The sequence below is a fragment of the Diabrotica virgifera genome, chromosome 9 (assembly GCF_917563875.1).
Source record: "Diabrotica virgifera virgifera chromosome 9, PGI_DIABVI_V3a".
NCBI lineage: Eukaryota > Metazoa > Arthropoda > Insecta > Coleoptera > Chrysomelidae > Diabrotica > Diabrotica virgifera.
Genome location: NC_065451.1, coordinates 163,868,944 through 163,888,283, shown reverse-complemented (window position 1 = coordinate 163,888,283; position 19,340 = coordinate 163,868,944). Strand labels below are relative to the sequence as shown.

The window sequence follows — 19,340 nt, the reverse complement described above, 5'->3', positions numbered from 1 at the left end:
ATTGCTATTTTATTTTTCAATCAAAAGTTATTCGGATTCAAAAATTGCAATTTTTCGATTTTTTGAAAGTTCCACTGCGTTTATATCGAAAACTATGCATCCTACGAAAAAACTTGTAAAAACATTTTTTGCTTAGAATGAGCCAAAAAATACTAAAAAATGTTTTGTTTTGCAAAAAATCGCTGTTATGTGATTCCTCAAGTTCAGGGTTGCTTTTACTTGGGGGGGTGAACAGTGAACAGAAACCTTCTCGGGGGTGAAAAACATACGTTCAAAATAAGTCAAAAAATGGATAAACTGACTGATTTTAAGCTACTTTTGTTTATAAGTAGGTATGAAGGTATATTAGGTCTGGATTCCGCGTACCAAAAAAAAAGTTGATTAATAGCAAGCCGAAAATTTGTTAATAGCTTAAGGGTGTCTAGTCGGACAAACTTTGATGTACGGAAACATTGGAACAGGGGAAGTTTTGATTGTGGAACAGGTTAAAAATTTGGAACGTCAGACTACGAAAACGTCACATGTATTTTGTCGGACGTAACTTCCAATTGATTTGTTACCCTTTCATTAAACTCTCATGCAAAAATCAGACTGCTATTACTAACCAACATGATTCCTGTCTTTTGACATGTTCTTCGTGTTCCACTCATTAAAGTGCCCAGTTGTTAATAAACACCAGTCTGATTTTTGCATGAGAGTTTAATGAAAGGGCAACAAATCAATTGGAAGTTTTGCCCGACAAAATACATCAATCTGACGTTTTCCTAGTAGGACGTTTCAAATTTTTAACCTGTTTGTCCGACTAGACACCTTTAAGCTATTAACAAATTTTCAGCTTGCTATTAATCAAATTTTTTTTCTTATGCTGGATCCAGACCTGTATATTTTATAGAAAAAAAATTCTTCTAGCAAAAATGAAGTCTCAGTAGAAGCAGAGTTGTAGCTCATGAAAAGTAGGCTCTTATTTTTTTGCCAAATTCCAAATCGAAGATGTCCACGTCAAATAACCAAAAAAATGCAGCACTTTTCGAGGAAAACCCATCAAAACTTTTATAAAGTGTTCCGCTTTACAATTTATTTTACTTATGTATTATTTATTTATGATCTGTAAGTTTCACTGGTTCGAAGTGCTTATTTTTGAAAAAAAATTGTTTCGAAGAAAAGTATTTTTTTTTATTTTGAAAAAATTCTTTTTTCAAAATAACTTGAAAAGTTTTAGTGATACGAAAAATCTTGAAAGAAAAAAAATTAAGTTTTGCTTTTCTAAATATCCTGAGTGTTTTTTTGTTTTTCTGTAAGACAAAAGTTAGTTAAGATATGGTTGTTCAAAATTTGCATAGACTCGTGATAAGTGGCCGTCCAAGTCCTTTCAACCAACTACAACTCTTTTAACTTGTATATTTTTGTGTACATGGAAGGCCTGAATAAAACGATAAAAATAACTTTAAATCAAAAATAAACAATCCGTTCATACCACGTCTGCATAAATATGATGGATCTATATGGCGATAAACGTGCTAAAATATTGTCATACAACCATAATTTTTATGTTCACATTGATAAATTGTTTGAAAATTTGTTGGCGATTAAAAACCCAAATTCTCAACTTGTTACCATAAATTACATTATTACAGATAGGAAAACCGTCTGTACCATGTATTAACTAATAGATAAGTATACAAAAAATAAATTATCGAGTTTATGAACATGATTTGCGTTAATGATTATCGACAAAAATATCATTAGTTGTATATTTTGGTTAAAACAGGACATTATAGGCGAGTCAATGAAGCAGTAAAAAGCCCAAAACCTAGCAAATATTTGCAGTTGGATGGATCTCAATGAAACTCTTTGATGACCAAAGGAAAATTGCATTCATTATTGAACAAGGAAAACGCGTTTTCCAAGATGCCTTTCGAAATGATAAAAAACAAATTTTTATTCATACTTTATTTAACAATCAGAAGATTATGTAACTTAAAGTATTGACTAGGGAGCTAGGCTCCTCATTGGCGTGAAGGGATTAGCGGCAGACTATGGCAGTTAGCCATTCATAGTCTCTTTAACCTTCGAGTAATTGGTGGTTGTACTAGCGGATCCACTGTGTTGGTTGTGTTTTCATTTTCCCTTGATGTTTGCTGTACCTATCTTTAATGACATCTGTGATGAATGGCAATGGAACCTTCAGATCTTCATGTAATGTTAAAATTCGACACGAACCAAGGTGCATTTGTGATCATGCGTAGAATTGTTGACTGGCTCCTTTGGATGATAGCAATATTAGATTTGCTTGCACATCTCCAGACTTCGATACCATACATCCATATTGGTTTGATTATGGTATTTAGACCAGGGCTCATCTGTAAAAATAGTAGTACATTTGGACGTTGAGAGGTGACTCAAATTTTTTTGCAGAAATTGATTGAAAATAAATCAAATAATAATATTTGAGTTATCCTCCCTCTCAAAAAGGTCCGGAACATTGTTTAAATAAACAAAATGTCAAAAAATTAAGGAAAAATTCGATTTTTTTTCTTGGTTTTTTGATATAACTTTAAAAGTATTCATTTTCAAGAAAAGTTGTACTGACATAAAAGTTGCGTAATTAAATTTACTACAATATAGAATTGGTTAAAAATTAAAAAAATAGTTACCCTTGTTGCAAAATAGCAATAATTGCGAAAAAAACCATACAAAAACAAGTATTCGCATTTTACGTTTTTCAACCATTTATGCTATACTTTCGACCTTCATGTTTGACCCAGAAAAACCTTATGACATAATAAAATAACACTGTAAATTTTATTAAGATCGGTTAAATAGATTTTGCAAAATAAATTTTGCAATCCAGCTTTCGTAAAAAATATTCATTTTTTCAAAATGTTACAGGACTGAAAATAAAGCAGATAGCAAGTTGAAAATTTTTTTGCATATAGAAGTGTACTGTACCTTTCATTCGCAATTTTGCAAAATTAAAATCGATTAACACCACGGCGTCATGAATTTTTTTAAATAAACATTAATTATTGGTGCTACGCGCAGGACAGCGGATAGTTTGCTGTGATTGGGCATTGCAATGACCTTTAATAATGATTGATACATTTTTATTTTTATTACATTTCGATATAAATAAATAAATTTGTTTATTGCAAAATAAAAACACATACTCTATCCTTTGAAATAACACTTCTATTAGCAAAAACTTTATTTGTTCATATATTTTAACTTAAATAATAAAAGTTTATTATTTTTAAACATATGCAATTGTTTAAACAATATTTCACAAACAATAATAAAATTAGTTTGATTTTTGTGGAATTAAAAAATTAAAATACAACAAAATATAGAGTAAGAAAATAATATATTAGATAAAGATTGGAAGAAATTTTGGTGGAAATCAACTTGTGTGAATCGAACACCGCTGTCCTGCGCGTAGCACCAAAAATTATTGTTAATTTCAAAAATTTTCTGACGCCGTGGTAATTAATCGATTTTAATTTTGAAAATTGCATATGAAAGGTACAGTACACTTCTATAAGCAAAAAAAAATTAACTTGCTATCTGCTTTATTTCCAGTCCTGTAACATTTTGAAAAAATGAATTTTTTTTGGGAAAGCTGGATTGCAAAATTTATTTTGCAAAATCTATTAAAACGATCTTAAAGAAATTTACAGTATTGTTTTACTGTATCATAAAGTTTTTCTGGGTGAAATATGAAGGTCCTAAGTGTAGCATAAATGGTTGAAAAACGTAAAATGCGAATACTTGTTTTTGTATGATTTTTTCGCAATTATTGCTATTTTGCAACTAGGGTGACTATTTTTTAAATTTTTAACCAATTTCATATTGTAGGAAATTTAAATACGCAACTTTTATGTCAGTACAACTTCTCTTGGAAATGAATACTTTAAAGTTATAATCAAAAAACGAAGAAAAAAATCGAATTTTTCCTTCAATTTTTGACATTTTGATTATTTAAACAATGTTCTGGACCTTTTTCAGAGGGAGGATAACTCAAATATTATTATTTGATTTATTTTCAAGCAATTTCTGCAAAAAAATTTGAGTCACCTCTCAACGTCCATCTCAAAACAGATCCGCCCTGGACTAATTGTATATCAGTAGTTTATTTTCCAAACTTAGTTGTTATTTTCTACCCATTAACTAGTAGAGTTCTTTGACTTTCATGTCGATTTGATTTCTCTTCTTTGTTATGTGCACTTTCCAAGTAAGTTTAGAGTCTAGACGTATGCCGAGGTATTTGGAAGAGTTGTTTTTAGCAATAATTTTGTTATTTATGTATAGTGATGGACACTGATCTTTTCTTGTTAAAGTTAACGTGGATGGATTTAGCCTCATTTATTTTTTATTTTCCAATTTTTGACCCAATTCTCTAGGTTTGCTAAGTCATTCTGTAAAATGTTTTGTAGGATTGCTAAGATACGATATTGTCCGCAAAGGTTCCTATGACAGTGTGTGGAGACGTAGGATTATTTGACGTGAATAATACATAATATAAGAATGGGACCCAGGACACTGCCTTGCGGGACTCCGGCTTTGATTGGGAATTTTTGTGAATATTTCTTTTGTATTTTTGTGAATGGTTTGTGAATGGACACAAGGTGCCTAGGGTAGGTACTATCACCGCCATGATATTCATGTCCAGCATGCCCAAAAACTAACGAGTAAGAATGTTGAACTCATTTCCTATAAATATTTCCGAGTTATAAATTTATCATTTTACAGCACTTCGAAATGTCTTTGGAAAATGCATTTTCCTTATTTAAAAATGCAATTTTCATGTCGTCATCATCATTTTTGTTCACAAAGTTTCCTAGACTTTTTCGAATCGAATGCAAAAAGTTGAGATTTATCAAACTGTTGATCTCCTTACCTATTATGACGGAAATCAAGCATAACGTGAATTTTTTCACGTGATGCTTCCCATCAGCATCACGTGAAGTTTTGATTTTTTTGATCTAGCCTAAATTAAGATTTTCTATTAGCAACTAAATGTTTCGACAAACAAAAATTCATTACAATTGTTAATTTATACTAACCAAATTGTAATATTAAAGGACTAGATAACGATATATTAAAAGTCTATAAATTATAATAAATATTGAAAAGCTTTGGTTGCTCTACGTACTGAAATACCTTACGCCAAAATTTTACTTTAAAATAAGTTTATTTTCGTTTCGATTTCCACTTCGATAATGGTTCTCAGAATTTCCGAAATGGAAATCGAAACGTCAAGTAAACTTATTTTAAAGTAAAATTGAGAGTGATTCCCAACAAAAATAGTAAATTATATTTTTAAACTGAAGCAACAATATAAAATATTTGCTGGTAGAGGTAATGTATTTTGACAAAAGCTATGATCTTGTTAAAACCATTATCTCTATACTTTATTTCACGTTAAGAATAGAACATTGCGAAGATAGCCCCATGCATTTCTTATGAACGATAGAAGCGCACCGATGCCTCGCCGTACTGATTAAAATGAACCGTATATCGGCAGTCGAGTAGCCACCCGTGCCCGAGAGGTTTGTCAACACTGATATCCATAAGCGTAACGTTCTATTCTTAACGTGAAATAAAGTATAGGTCTACAGAGATTTATACAATTATACAGAGATGTGATTTTAAAGAAATTGTGAGAAAGTGGACACTGTTAGGAATCCATCATTAGAAGAGATAGAATGATAAATGAGGTCTCGAAGGAGAGCGTATAACTGAAAAGTTGTATTAAAGGTGAGAAATTTGACATCTGAGTTTCCAGAGTTGCAACCGAAAGTACTGTTTTGAAGGCAGTGTTTACATCTCTTCCGGTTAAAAAGTTATGACCGAAAGATTGGCAAAACTCTAGGACTTAAGAAGTCCAATTGCTTATACTCTTCGAATGGAACAAATATTTCATACGTAACGGGCATGTTTAACCAGATCAAGGGCTAGATAAACAAATTAAAAAATATACAGAGAGAAAATTCTAAGGGAAATAATTTTGCAGATTTGGAGAAATTCAAAATTGAAACCATTAATCGAAGTGGACAAAAGTTTAGACGGGGTATAAGTATTGAACAATAATAATATACAAAAACACAATAAAAAGAAAATTGAAGCCACGTATCTTGTTTTAGTTGGATACTGTAATTATACAGACTCGCACAATAATTGTACTTCCCACAATACCACCCACTCCATGATTTACTCACTCCTATAATGTAGTAAATTAATCTATGACTATGAATGAATAAAAACAAAGTATATTGTTATATAAGTAAGCAAAAGTTGTTGTTTATAAAGAACTTGGCATATGGTTACAAACATTTTTTTCGGTTGTACTACGACCAACTAATGTTAACCATACCTTAAGAGAAAATTTGACGGTGTATTTGAACAAATCTACCTTCACATTCATTCAAAAGAAGTTTTGGGGAAATTTGGAACATAAAATATTGGCTATTTCTTCAATACGATCCACAGATTAACGTACAGAACGAACAGAATAACGTAGGTACAGGTGAACCAGCAGGCGCGGATCTAGAAATTCAAAAAAAGGGGGGGGGCAGACTTACCTCAAATTCAAATATTATATTTTCCAGATTTAGCCATACAACTCACACTTACTCTAAGGATAAAATACACTATATAATTCCAGATATGGTTTGTTCAACAGTAAATGGTTTGAATTCAATTAGTGCGGTCGTAAATATTATTAAATTTATCTGACCTGGCCCATTGTTAAGACCCACCCGGAGCGATAAGCCACCGAGGTAGAAAGCGTTGGTCTTTTGCAATTAACACTGACTAGACGGTACTCCCATAATAAAGCCTAAAATAAATTTTATCTGAAACCGGGCCTTTTATACTATTATCGGTTAATCCGGGCTGTTTACAGTGGTAACTAATTGAACTTAACCATTTACTGTTTAACGTACCATACCTACGTTATCAAAAGGATTGATAGACAATAGACAATTCACGACTATTAATCTCACTGCTCGTTCTTTACCAAAAGATTAACCTTTCTACCATCAATGGGTAGGTACGCATGGATTATCTAGTAAAATACAAATTTTTATATCTTTATTGTATCGCAAATCTGAAACGTGACTTTTCATGAGATAAGGTTTATACCCAGTGTAATGTATTTGCATTTTAAAATATCATTTTTGTTATTCTTTGGATTGAGAAAAATATTTCCGTTGTTTATGGTTCCACCGGTACCCAAACAAATGCGCCTGCAGATTATTTTTCAGAGAAGGGTGTTTTATTAGATTTTATGGCTCCTCTCAAGTCTTTGGAAGCGGTTGTCGTGTAATTTAGTGTTGTACTGATGGCTTAAAGTTTAGAGTTAACAGAAAAAAATAATAAATAATAAAAAAATACCTATAGACTAAATACAATAGGGTGGTCCATGGACCCGTTGACCCCCCCCCGTATCCGCGCCTGTGAACCAGAATACGAATAGACGTAAACATACAGCGTTTCTGACAGAAACAAATTCTGAGCGCGTTTAAAATTCACTGAGCGCTGAATTGATCGAAAACCGCTTACTTGCTTATGTTAATAGGTTCATTGGAAAACGACTCCTGACGTTAACGAACTTTGTGTAGAATCTCAATTTTTAATAGTGATTTTGAATCTTGTAATTATTGTTCATTTAATCTAAAAATGGATTAACGGCTAACGGTATAAATTGAGGCAAATAAAAAGCATTTGATACAGTTCGACACCGAAAAATGATGGATGTTCTAACAAAAGCCCAAATGGACGATAAAAAACCGGCGTATAATACAAAATTTATACTGGAACCAGCCACCACGAAATGTGGAAGTACACCACGAATGATGAAAATGGGGAGGCACTAGTAGAATGGTCCGAAGAGCAAAACACATACCTAGTTTTTGATGCCAAAGACAGAGGAACATTTAAATCAGCTGCATGGAGAAAAGAATATAACCCAGACCTATGTTTTGTCTCAAAAGATACCAATGACAGACCACTAACAACTGCGAGAAGTGTCCTTGCAGACTTCCCACATACTCAACATCGTCCGGTGCTTATCACCATCGGAATATCAATTCCAATAATTAGATCATATCCTCGACCCAGGTGGAATCTTAGAAAAGCAAACTGGAAGAAATTCTCTGAACAACTAGACCGGACCTTGAGCTGGGTCCCTCCAACCAGCAAACATTATGAGAGGTTTGTGGGCGCAGTAATAAGCACTGCCAAGAAAACCATCCCTAGGGGGTATCGCAAAGAATATGTGCCTGGATGGACTGAAACATGTGAAGACTTATACACGAAGTTTCTCGAAAGTGGTGACCGAGAAATAGTCGATGAGCTTTTACACAACATCGATACAGCTAGACGCCAAAAATGGATAAAGACTGTCGAAAACCTTGACTTCAAAAAATCAAGCCGGCAGGCATGGTCCTTGTTGCGGAAAATTGGAGGAGCTAACCAGCTGGAATCCAGAGAGTCTAAAATGTCTCCTAACAAGGTTGCCTCCCATATAGTATCTCTATCCAGAGCTCCACGCGATCGAACACATACTACCAACGTGAAAAGAGACTTAAGGGCATTAAAACAAATGAACAGAACGAACTCCGAATATTCAGCAAGAATACTTATTTCTGAAATCACACATGCGCTGAAAGAAATGAAATCAGGTAAAGCACCTGGGTTTGATGGTATCCATCCAGAGTTCTTGATACACAGTGGTGCATACACGAAACAGTGGCTTGCAATGTTCTTTAATGATATACTTCATCAGGTAACATTCCTTTCTCACTTAAGCGAACAAAGATAATTGCAATTCCGAAACCGGGCAAATCAAACGATAAGCCAGAAAACTACCGCCCCATAGCTCTACTCAGCATGGTATATAAACTATTAGAAAAGCTTCTCCTCAACAGAATTAGTCACAGGATACTAGAAAATGTCCCCATTGAACAAGCTGGCTTCCGCCCTCATCGAAGCTGTACGGACCAAGTGCTGTCATTAACAACTTTTATAGAAGCTAGTTTTCAAAAGAAACAAAAGACAGCAACAGTATTTATAGATCTAACAGCAGCATATGATACTGTTTGGAGACAGGGATTAATATATAAACTGGCCCGCATTATCCCCTGCAGAAAGATAATTAACCTCATTGACAACATGCTGACCAACAGAGCCTTCCAGGTTATAATGGGAAAGGAGACGAGTAGACAGATGAAACTTAACAATGGTCTTCCACAGGGTTCTGTCCTTGCCCCTTTACTTTTCAGCCTCTATATTGCTGACATGCCTGAAACCGAATCTCGGAAGTTTGGATATGCTGACGACTGGACCCTTGCAACAAGCCACCAATCTTTAGAAACTACAGAAATCACTCTCACGAATGACTTATCCATCCTCAGCGAATACCTTAAGAAATGGAGACTACAGCCAAGTACTACAAAAACTGAAGTATCAGCATTTCATCTAAACAACAAGTTGGCAAACAGAGAATTGCGAGTGTATTTTAATAACAAGCTGTTAAAACACAATAAATACCCGAAATACCTTGGGGTTACTCTAGACAGAACGCTCACATTCAGAGAACACCTGACGAAAACAGCAGCAAAATTGAAAACACGCAACAATATAATACAGAAACTCTGCGGCACTACATGGGGGTCCACAGCATCAACATTAAGATCCTCTGCTCTTGGCCTGATATATCCGGTGGCAGAATACTGTGCTCCAGTGTGGCTAAATAGCAGGCATACCCACCTGGTCGACACCCAACTAAACCGTACTATGCGTATGATAACAGGCACAATTAAGCCCACCCCTACAATGTGGCTACCTACCCTTAGTAATATAGCACCACCCAACCTACGCCGCGAACATGCATTGGTTAAAGAATATAACAAAATAATGGACAGTCGCCAGCTTCTAGTCCACAACGACATCCCCGATATTCTTGGAAACCGTCTCCGATCCAGGTTACCCCCTCTACAATCTGCTCAAGCGCTGCAGCAATCCAACTTTGACTTAAATACCCGATGGAGAGAAGATTGGGAAAGTAGGACAGATCCGCATTACCATAGTCTACCGGACATCATAGGGAAACCTGGCGAATTTGAACGTCCCCGTAAGATTTGGGCAGCCCTTAATCGAATTCGAACAAACTGTGGAAGATGCGCCGACTCCCTCCACAGATGGGGTAAACTCCCCTCGCCTTCTTGTGACTGCGGCGCTGCAAGACAGACGATCAGTCACATTGTTCAGGACTGTCCACGCAGAGCATACACAGGCGACCCTATAGACTTTGTAATGGCAACCGAAGGGTCAATCGAATATATAAAAAAATTGGACATCTGTTTGTGATGCATTGTATAATGCATAAATCTAACTATATTCTGTGATATACTTAAGCCATACGCTAAATAAAAATAACTGGAACCAATCAGCCACAATAAGAACACATTTTGGAGATGAATCAACGGAAGCGATCCAGATTCTACGAGGCGTTAGACAAGGATGTATACTTCGACCTATATTATTTAACCTATATTCAGAGGAAATATTTAGTGAAGCTTTGGAAAATTGCGAACATGGAATACTCCTAACTGGAGAACGCCTAAACAACATCCACTATGCATACGACACCGTTATTTTTGCAGGCAGTTTGAACAGTTTACAGCAACTAATAAACAAAGTAAATGAAGTAAGTGAAAGATTTGGACTACAAGTAAACATATCAAAAACTAAATTTATAGTCATCAGCAAAAATAAAATTAGAGACGCCCAACTGCTTATCAAGATTACACCAGTGGACCGAGTAAAACAGTATACCTATCTTGGAACAATAGTAAACGAACAATGGGATCACTCACAAGAGGTAAAATGTAGAATAGAGAAGGCTAGGAGTGCATTCAATAACATGGCCAAACTCTTTAAAAGACACAACCTTAATCTGGAGATAAAAGTAAGGATCCTACGATGTTATATCTTCTCAATATTATACTACGGAGTTGAATTCTGGACACTCACTGAAGCGATGGAGAAAAAACTTGACGCCTTCGAGATGTGGCTATACAGATATTATGGACAAGATAACCAACGAGACCATATTACGAAGAATGGGGAAAGAGAGGTGATGTATACCATTAAAAGGAGAAAGTTAGAACATCTCGGACACACAATGAGAAACGGCACTAAATACAGATTAGTGAAGGTAATACATACTTCAAGGCAAAGTATTCGAAAAGCGAGGAATTGAGAGAAGAATATAAAGAACCTGAGGAAATGTTTCTCCACAACAACCACTAATCTATTTAAAGCATCAGTCAATAAAATAATTATAGCCAGAATAATCGCCAATATTCGAAAGGAATAGGCACCAAAAGAAGAAGGAACCCGTGAAATAATACAGTGTTAAAATTTACTCAACGCGAAACAGCTGCGCTGACAAACCTGTTATTGACATTACAATTAAATTGATCTGACAACGTCGCGTCGCATAACTTTTCGATCGGTCTGACTTTGGCGGTTTCAGATACTTCTGTCGACCTGTACTTTAACAAATCTTTAATATATTGCACTTACCTAATATGAGATGTAGTTTGGCATCCGTCTGGAAGGCATAGTGTAAGGTAACTAGGAAGGGATTGTCGCGGACGGCCTCGAGGACTTGTCTTTCGGTTTTAGTGTGCTCAGTCGTTTTTTTCTTTTGGACTATCGTTGCCTTTTTCAGTACTTTCATGGCATACAAGCGGCCGTCATCCGAACCGCCTCGTTTTCTAACTAGGAACACTTTACCATAAGCTGAAACAAAATAAACAACTTAAGCGACTTGTTCACATTTCCACTTCGGTTTTAGTTCGAAATAGAAAAAAAAATCACTATTAACTTTATATTCATTGTATTAACATACAGTAACCGCCACGCTAGTAGACACACGGGCACATTGAGCTGATACAGCCCTGGATCCTTCACTTGTTACACTGTTTACTTTTATGCCGAGAAGTAAACAGATTTATGCTACATAGAAAAAGTCCCTTGACGTAAAAGAAGAAGTGTTAAGTTGAAGAATATTCGAGATGTCATTGAATAACCTAGAAATTTCTAGTGCCGTCTAGAAAGTTAGAAAATGTATATAAACACAGAGAGTTGACAGTTTATAGAACAGCTGTATTTGAAGTTTATAGTTTTTGTTTGTTATTGTCAAAGTTATACACCAATACTTTATAAATATACGAGCCCCTTCCCATATCGGTTGGCCCAATGCAGATTGAAAAGAAAATCCAATTTTATAGAACAAATACAAAAGTCAAGCAACCTAAACTTTGAAAGTTTTAATTCATCGATAATTTGTGGATTCCAGAAGTATGCAAAATATGTTTTAAATTAATAAAAACGATTAATTAAACAGAATAACAACAAATTAACAAAAAACGTAAAAAATATCTAATTTTAACAAACCAAATGTGAAAGTTTACAACTCAGTGATATCCCTTTTATTTTTAATTAGATTCAAAATTCTTCGAGGCATAGTTTTTACAAAGTTCTGGCAACACTCTGGTGTAAACGAATCCCATATTTCTCGCAAGTTTTGCTTCAATTCTTTGACGGACCTAGCAGGATGTTTCCCCAATGTTTTGTATTTCGCGCCACAAAGAGACGCGAAAATTTCTCTCAGAGACTGTTAGAAACGTATTCCAGAAGTAGTATATCATGGTCTCCAATCCAGTTTAAACTCTTTTGAGGTAAGGCAACCTAAGCCATTCCGTTGGAAGACAAAATGTTTCGCAGATTTTAACTTAATTAAATGACTGTTCCAAAATCAGCAAAAGATTATTTAAAACCTTCAAATATTATTTGTCCGTATTTAAAATCAGACCACGATAAACGTAGGAAATTTGACTTTTCTGTTGAGAGAGTAAGGCTGAAAATCTTTATTTTTTATGCGAATAACTCGAGTCCTACTGTCTCCAATTCGACTCCAACACACACACTTCAAATCCGGATTCATCACTCCATTGTATTGAATCCATTAATGAATTTGTCCAACCTCAATGCTCTTTTGACCATTTTAACCTATTTTTCTGGTGTTGTAATGTTAAGGCTGGATTGTCATTCTTCTTCTTTAAGTGCTATCTTCGTTCCGAAGGTTGGCGATCATCAGGGCTATACGTATTTTCGAAACTGCTGACCGAAAAAATTCGTTGTAGCAAATACAAATATCTAGGCACTTTAATAAATGAAGACAACGACAGCTCAGCAGAAATCAAAGTAAGAATAGAAAACGCTAGATCCATATTCACTAAAATGAAGAGAGTGTTCTGTGAAAGAGATATGAGCCTTGAAATGAAACTTCACCTGATGGGATGTTACGTACTTTCTGTGCTGTTCTACGGAATGGAGTCATGGACGCTGAAAAATATTGATAACAAAAAATTAGAGGCATTTGGACTGTGGATGTATCGCAGAATCTTGAGAATATCATGGACGGAGAGAGTCACAAACGTCGAGGTCTTGAGAAGAATGAATAAAGAAAAGGAAGTCATATTTACGATCAAAAAACGAAAACTGCAATACTTGGGACACATTACAAGAGGCGAAAGATATGAACTGCTTCGAATAATTATGCAGGGGAAGATAGCAGGAAAAAGGTCCATAGGAAGAAGACGAAACTCCTGGCTAAAGAATCTACGGGAATGGTATAGCTGTAGCAACAACGAAATGTTTCGAATTGTCATTAGTCTGAGATAAAATGAAATTTTTCAAAAACAATTCATATTGATTTTTTCAACTTTATTCAATTAATTTGTAAGTAAGCAAATAATAATTTGTGGGCCTCTCGGTGATATTATGTTGATCTAGAAACGTGCCTTCCAACGAGGTACTTCACAAAACACTTAAATCTAGATAAGTTGCACGTCGTTTTTTCACTATAGTGCGTCTTAATTCCCTTCGATCTGCTTCGTTTATTTTATTTTTCCTGCATTTATAGGTTTGGTAATGCCAAAACCTGAGGTTTTGTATCTTCTAATCTTTCTTACACAATACTGTGACAATTGAAACATATTCGTGATTTCCAAATTGGATTATCCAGATTTCAAAAATCTATTGATGATTGAACAAAAATGTTCTCATCTATCACTTTACCTCAACCGATTCCCATTGATAATTTTATCTCGACAAACGGTAGTAGATTTTATAATATCACAAAATCTATTTGACATTAATTGACAATTCTTTTGATATAATTTTGCACAGTTAGCTCTGATTTTAAGATACTTATGAAAAAAATCAATGTATGTTGATGTAAGTGATCAAAGGCCACGATTTAGCGATTTTTTATTATTAGTGTTTGAACTAAATAAAATATCACAGGGGTAATGTTTTCAGTAAAAATTAATAAAAAAAGCTATAATAATTAATATTCGAACTTATAAAATGTAGATTAACATTTTGTTTGTGGTAATTGCCATAAACTGCAAATTCCAAAGGTGGGCCAACTGAAATGGGAAGGGGCTCGTATTCATTTCCCCTTTTCTTGATCTCCCTTATCTTTTCTACTCTCGCGCCTTGTTTATGATTAGATGTGCTCTTGTATTTAACAACTTAATCCTTATTCTTTTCGCACCAAAACTTAAGAATGTAGGCGCAAAATTTCGGGACAATGCTTTTTAAATGCATTCATTTTTTTCGAAGCTTGAGAAAACTAATAAGTATTTTTGAAAAACGCAGAATGAAAGATTACATTATTACCGAGGGCCGAAAGTTCCTGAAAACTTCTGTTTTCTGTTTATTTTAATGTTTATGAAAAAACTATGTTTATTTTCATAAGTTAAAGGGGTGAAATACAAGAGAAAATTGAGTATGATTTTTAACTTCAAATATCTCATTCAAAAGAAACTTTTAGTCTATTCTAAGGGACTTCGGTAATAACGTAATCTTTAATTCTGCGTTTCAATTTTCCAAAAATATTTATTAGTGTTTCCAGGATTCGAAAAAAAAATGAATGAATTTAAAAAGCATTGGCCCGAAATTTTGTTTGCACCTATGCTCTTAATAGGATGATTGACTAATTTCCATTAAATTCCATCAACTTTTTCGTGCCGTTGTATGGATGTTTCGAATAGCTGTAATGATAACCAAACTCAACAAGACGTCTATCATTGTGATTACAAAGTTATTTGATTCATACTGTTAATATCTACTACTGAATGTTGTGACATTTGAATTCTAATTATAGAAAATCTGCGATAAACGTTTGCAATTTACCATTATCGACACCATTATTCACCTAAATAGATGCAAGCAACATTCCGGTCAAGGATTTTTTTTTGTTAAAACTCTTCAAGGTTGACCTTACACTTCAAATAATTGAAAAACTGTATCTATGGTTGTAACCGAAGGTAGAAAAACAGCTATTTAAATGACACTTTGCACATCAACAAAAGATTTATGTGGAAAACCCGACAATTTTTTTAGTTGTTTAAAATTTGCTGAAAAATATGTATATTTATTCATAAACTCACTGTTTATGTTCGATTGCACAAAACTTACTTTTGAAAGATTTTCAATAGCAAGTATTTTTTTTAGTAAGTCACACTCTTTTTCAATCAAAACACAAGTAAGGTTTGATAAAAAGGGCTCCTATTTGCTTGGTGAGGTCTTCTCCAGTGAACAAGACCACTTTAATCGTTTTTGGAGTTGGAATCCATAGGTTCAGATAGGTTTTATCGCAGCTTTGTAGGCAAGGATTTATTTTCTGGGGTCTTTTCGATTTTCTAGATCTTTCATTATTAGGTCAATGTGTTTCCGCTTCTTAAGAATCCGTTCATTCTAATTGAGTTTTAAGTCAAGATGTATTCATAGGTAGATGATTGAGGAAGTTGGATATTGTTCAGTGAAACTGGGGGCACTGGTCTCTTCTCAAGGTAAAAGTCACTTGGATTGATTTTGTTTCATTAATTTTAATTCTCCACTTGTTTGGCCACGTCTCGATTTCATTCAATTGTACCTGTCGACTGCAATGATCACAGCATCATCTGCAAACGTACCAGTGATGGTTTCATTATTGGAGGGTAGATCTGCTATACACATAGCACGTATATTGGTTCCAGAACGCTGCCTTGTGGGACACCAGATATCCTAGGAAAATTATTAGGAATTACTTTCATTCACTCTTACTGATGAGAGATGCCCTGGGTGATAAATAGATTTAGCAAGTCAAGTGTTTTGTTTGGATTCGTTGTACAGTGTGTAGGAGAGATTAGCAAGTCTGAATACCAATATGTGAACGAATATTTGACGACGGTGAAAAGATTTAGAGCAATTCCCTTAAGTGAGAAGTAAAATTAAAAAATGAGAAACGAGAATAACTGAGTTGTTTTGCAAATAATGTCCTTTGCTTTGTTATTATATTATTATATCACATTATGTATCTTATACAGCAGAGATGGGACTGAATCTACAGCAGACACGTCTTACAACCTAGCAAATGTTGAATACAGGTTGTTAGTAAATATGTGCGACCAACTTCAGGACGTTATTCTTTCTGCATAAAAAAATAATGACAGTTTGCTATAAAACATACGTCCACAAATGCTTTGTTTTCGAGATACACGGTATTGAAATTTTTATTCTAAACTGACGATTTATTTATTGCTCCGAAACTGGATGAGATATGAAAATGAAATTGGGTCAATTTTCACTCGGGGTTACTATCAGTCCTGTATTCAAATGTTATGTGTACCTAGTCTACAACATTACACCATTACATTTCACTCAAATTAAGAACCAATTGTACAAACGACACAAAGCTTTTCTCTGGATTTAAATTGAAACAACCTCACATAATAAAACAGCTAGCTGTATACATACTCCAGCACGGCTCGTTCATAATTCGCAAAGTTCAATGATTCGATTTCACTCAATTTAAACCAGGAAAATTTCTGCTTTATTAAATTTTAATTGATCCCTATACCATAAACAATGGACGCTGGTTATCGTTACTATTATAGTTCTTACAGGCAAACGAGCATCACTTTTAAAAATAAAATCTTTCCTTATTTGTATGTAGATTTTGAGTCGTTAAATTGTTTATTAGATTAGAGTTGTATTTGAGGTTAATATACCTTCGAGGTGATTATTATTAATAGTTTTTGTTGGGTGTGATAGGAAAACAAAAAATAAGATACGGTTGACATGATAACGCATATTATGATCTATAAAGAAACATATTTATCCGAATTATCTACAAAAAAGTGTCAAAAGTTGAAACAAAAAAATATGTTTGTAAGACACGGACTGATATTGATAAATGAGGAACAATATAAGAGAGATGTTGATGTAACAGTTCGAGCTTATCTTAGGACAAGAACGACGTAACTCGCGGAGTGAAGGCGTCAAAAGCAGAATAATAAAATACCTCGATGCAATAATAAAAAAGGAAAATAAAACATATAGACAGGAAACAAAAGTATGTAACTGCAGAGGAGAACAATAAGCACATTAAACCATATATGGTGAAACAAAGACATAAATAAATGGAGAAGAGTTAACATTTAAAATAGAACTGTAAAAAGTATCACACTTTATAGTGCTGAAGCTTGGAGGTCGACAAATATTGCAAAAAAAGATGGACCCCATGGAATGGGGCATATGGCCAATTAAGCTGGGCTGATGTGACAATTATAGAGAATGTAGGAAAACAAGAGTTAAAGATAACGACACGAAATCCAAAGGAGGAAAAGCTGCCGCCTTGAAATGGAAAGGCTCAGAAAGAAGAAACAAAAAAAAAACCACAAACAAACTGGAAACTAAAACTAGCAAAACAATGGACACCAGAAATTTGGACGAATAAATGTGCCGGGATCATCATCATCATTCTCTTTGCCTTATCCCTATGCGGGGTCGGCTTCCCTAATTGCATTTCTCCACACAATTCTATCTTGGGTCATATCAATGTTAATCCCCTTTACCAACATGTCCTGCCTTATCGTCTCCCCCCAGGTCTTCTTTGGTCTTCCTCTCCTACTCCTTCCAGGAATCTGCACTTCAGCTATTCTTCGTATTGGGTGATTAACGTCTCGACGTTGAACATGACCAAACCATCTTAACCTATGCTCTCTCATTTTGGCATCAATTGGTGCGACACCTAGACTTCCCCTAATATACTCATTTCTAATTTTATCCTTCTTTGTCACTCCACTCATCCATCTAAGCATTCTCATTTCCGCCACATGCATTCGTTGTTCCTCTTTCTTTTTCACAGATCAGAAGAGGAATAATTAATCATAAAAGCTGGACCATTGTAGTGTTGAAAGTACGGAATATTTTGCAGCATCTGCCTTTGTAATAAAGGATGAAATAAAGAAATATAAATTAGCAAAGACTAGTATATCTTAACTCTTAACAGGTGAACTCGTTGCAATATATTCATCTTTTTGTGACGACCTGTTTTAGGTCGTTGCAAAAAGACCTGAATTTTGGGTAATAATAATTACAGACTCACTTAAAATTTATTCGTTCCATCCTGTGACCAAATCCATTAAACAAGAATTGCACAATCTAAATCACAGAAACATTGCTTTCTTGTGGGTGCCATCTCATATAGAAATCGCGGGAAACGATCTGGCAAATAAATATGCACCAGAAGCCTTAGAGGACGCTACTATTTAAAATCTCCATCGACAGATCTCAACTCATCTCCACAGCAAAATAGTTGACATTAGGAATAGCAGATGGCGCAAAAAATAGGCAAAATTACTTAAGATAAAACCAACATTTCAACTATGGTCTGATAGTACTACCAATCGTTTTTCTCAGGTGATCATCATACAAAAGCGTCTGCTTGAAGAAAGGACACAAGCTACACGAGATACAAATTCTTCTTCTTCTCCTTCTTTTTGTATAGACGTGACTCTGTTTTTTCAATGTGCCTCTTGTAAGTTGTCGTTCCATCGTTTTCGTGGTCTTCCCACTGATCATCTTCCTCTCTCGCTGTTTTGACTACCTTATTTGTTGTCATTCGGCTTATGTGGTCATTCCATTCTATTCTTCTGTTTCTTACCCAGTTATTAATGTTATGCACCTTGCATCTCCGTCGTATATCTGTACTTCTAGCTCTGTCCCATAGAGTCTTACCATCGATTTTTCAAAGGGTTTTCATCTCCGCTGTTTCGAGCAATCTTTTTGTTCTCTCTATGTCGGGTCGTGTTTCTGCCGCGTATGTCATTATTGGTCTGATGACTGTTTTGTAAATTCTGCCTTTCATTTCTTTTCCGATATTTTTATTTCTCCATATTGTGTCATTCAGGCAACCTGCGTCTCTGTTTGCTCTA

The 19,340-nt window shown here is 34.7% G+C and overlaps 1 protein-coding gene across 3 annotated transcripts in view; it reads right to left on the bottom strand.

Annotated features, from left to right (window-relative positions):
• LOC126891786 (ribosomal protein S6 kinase alpha-5-like) overlaps positions 1–19,340 on the bottom strand; it is a 570,345-nt gene that overhangs the window by 285,199 nt on the left and 265,806 nt on the right. For all 3 annotated transcript variants that reach the window (XM_050661058.1, XM_050661059.1, XM_050661057.1), the window contains exon 3: positions 11,590–11,808. In XM_050661058.1, the coding sequence (XP_050517015.1) occupies positions 11,590–11,808 (219 nt within the window). The remainder of the gene's footprint in view (positions 1–11,589; positions 11,809–19,340) is intronic.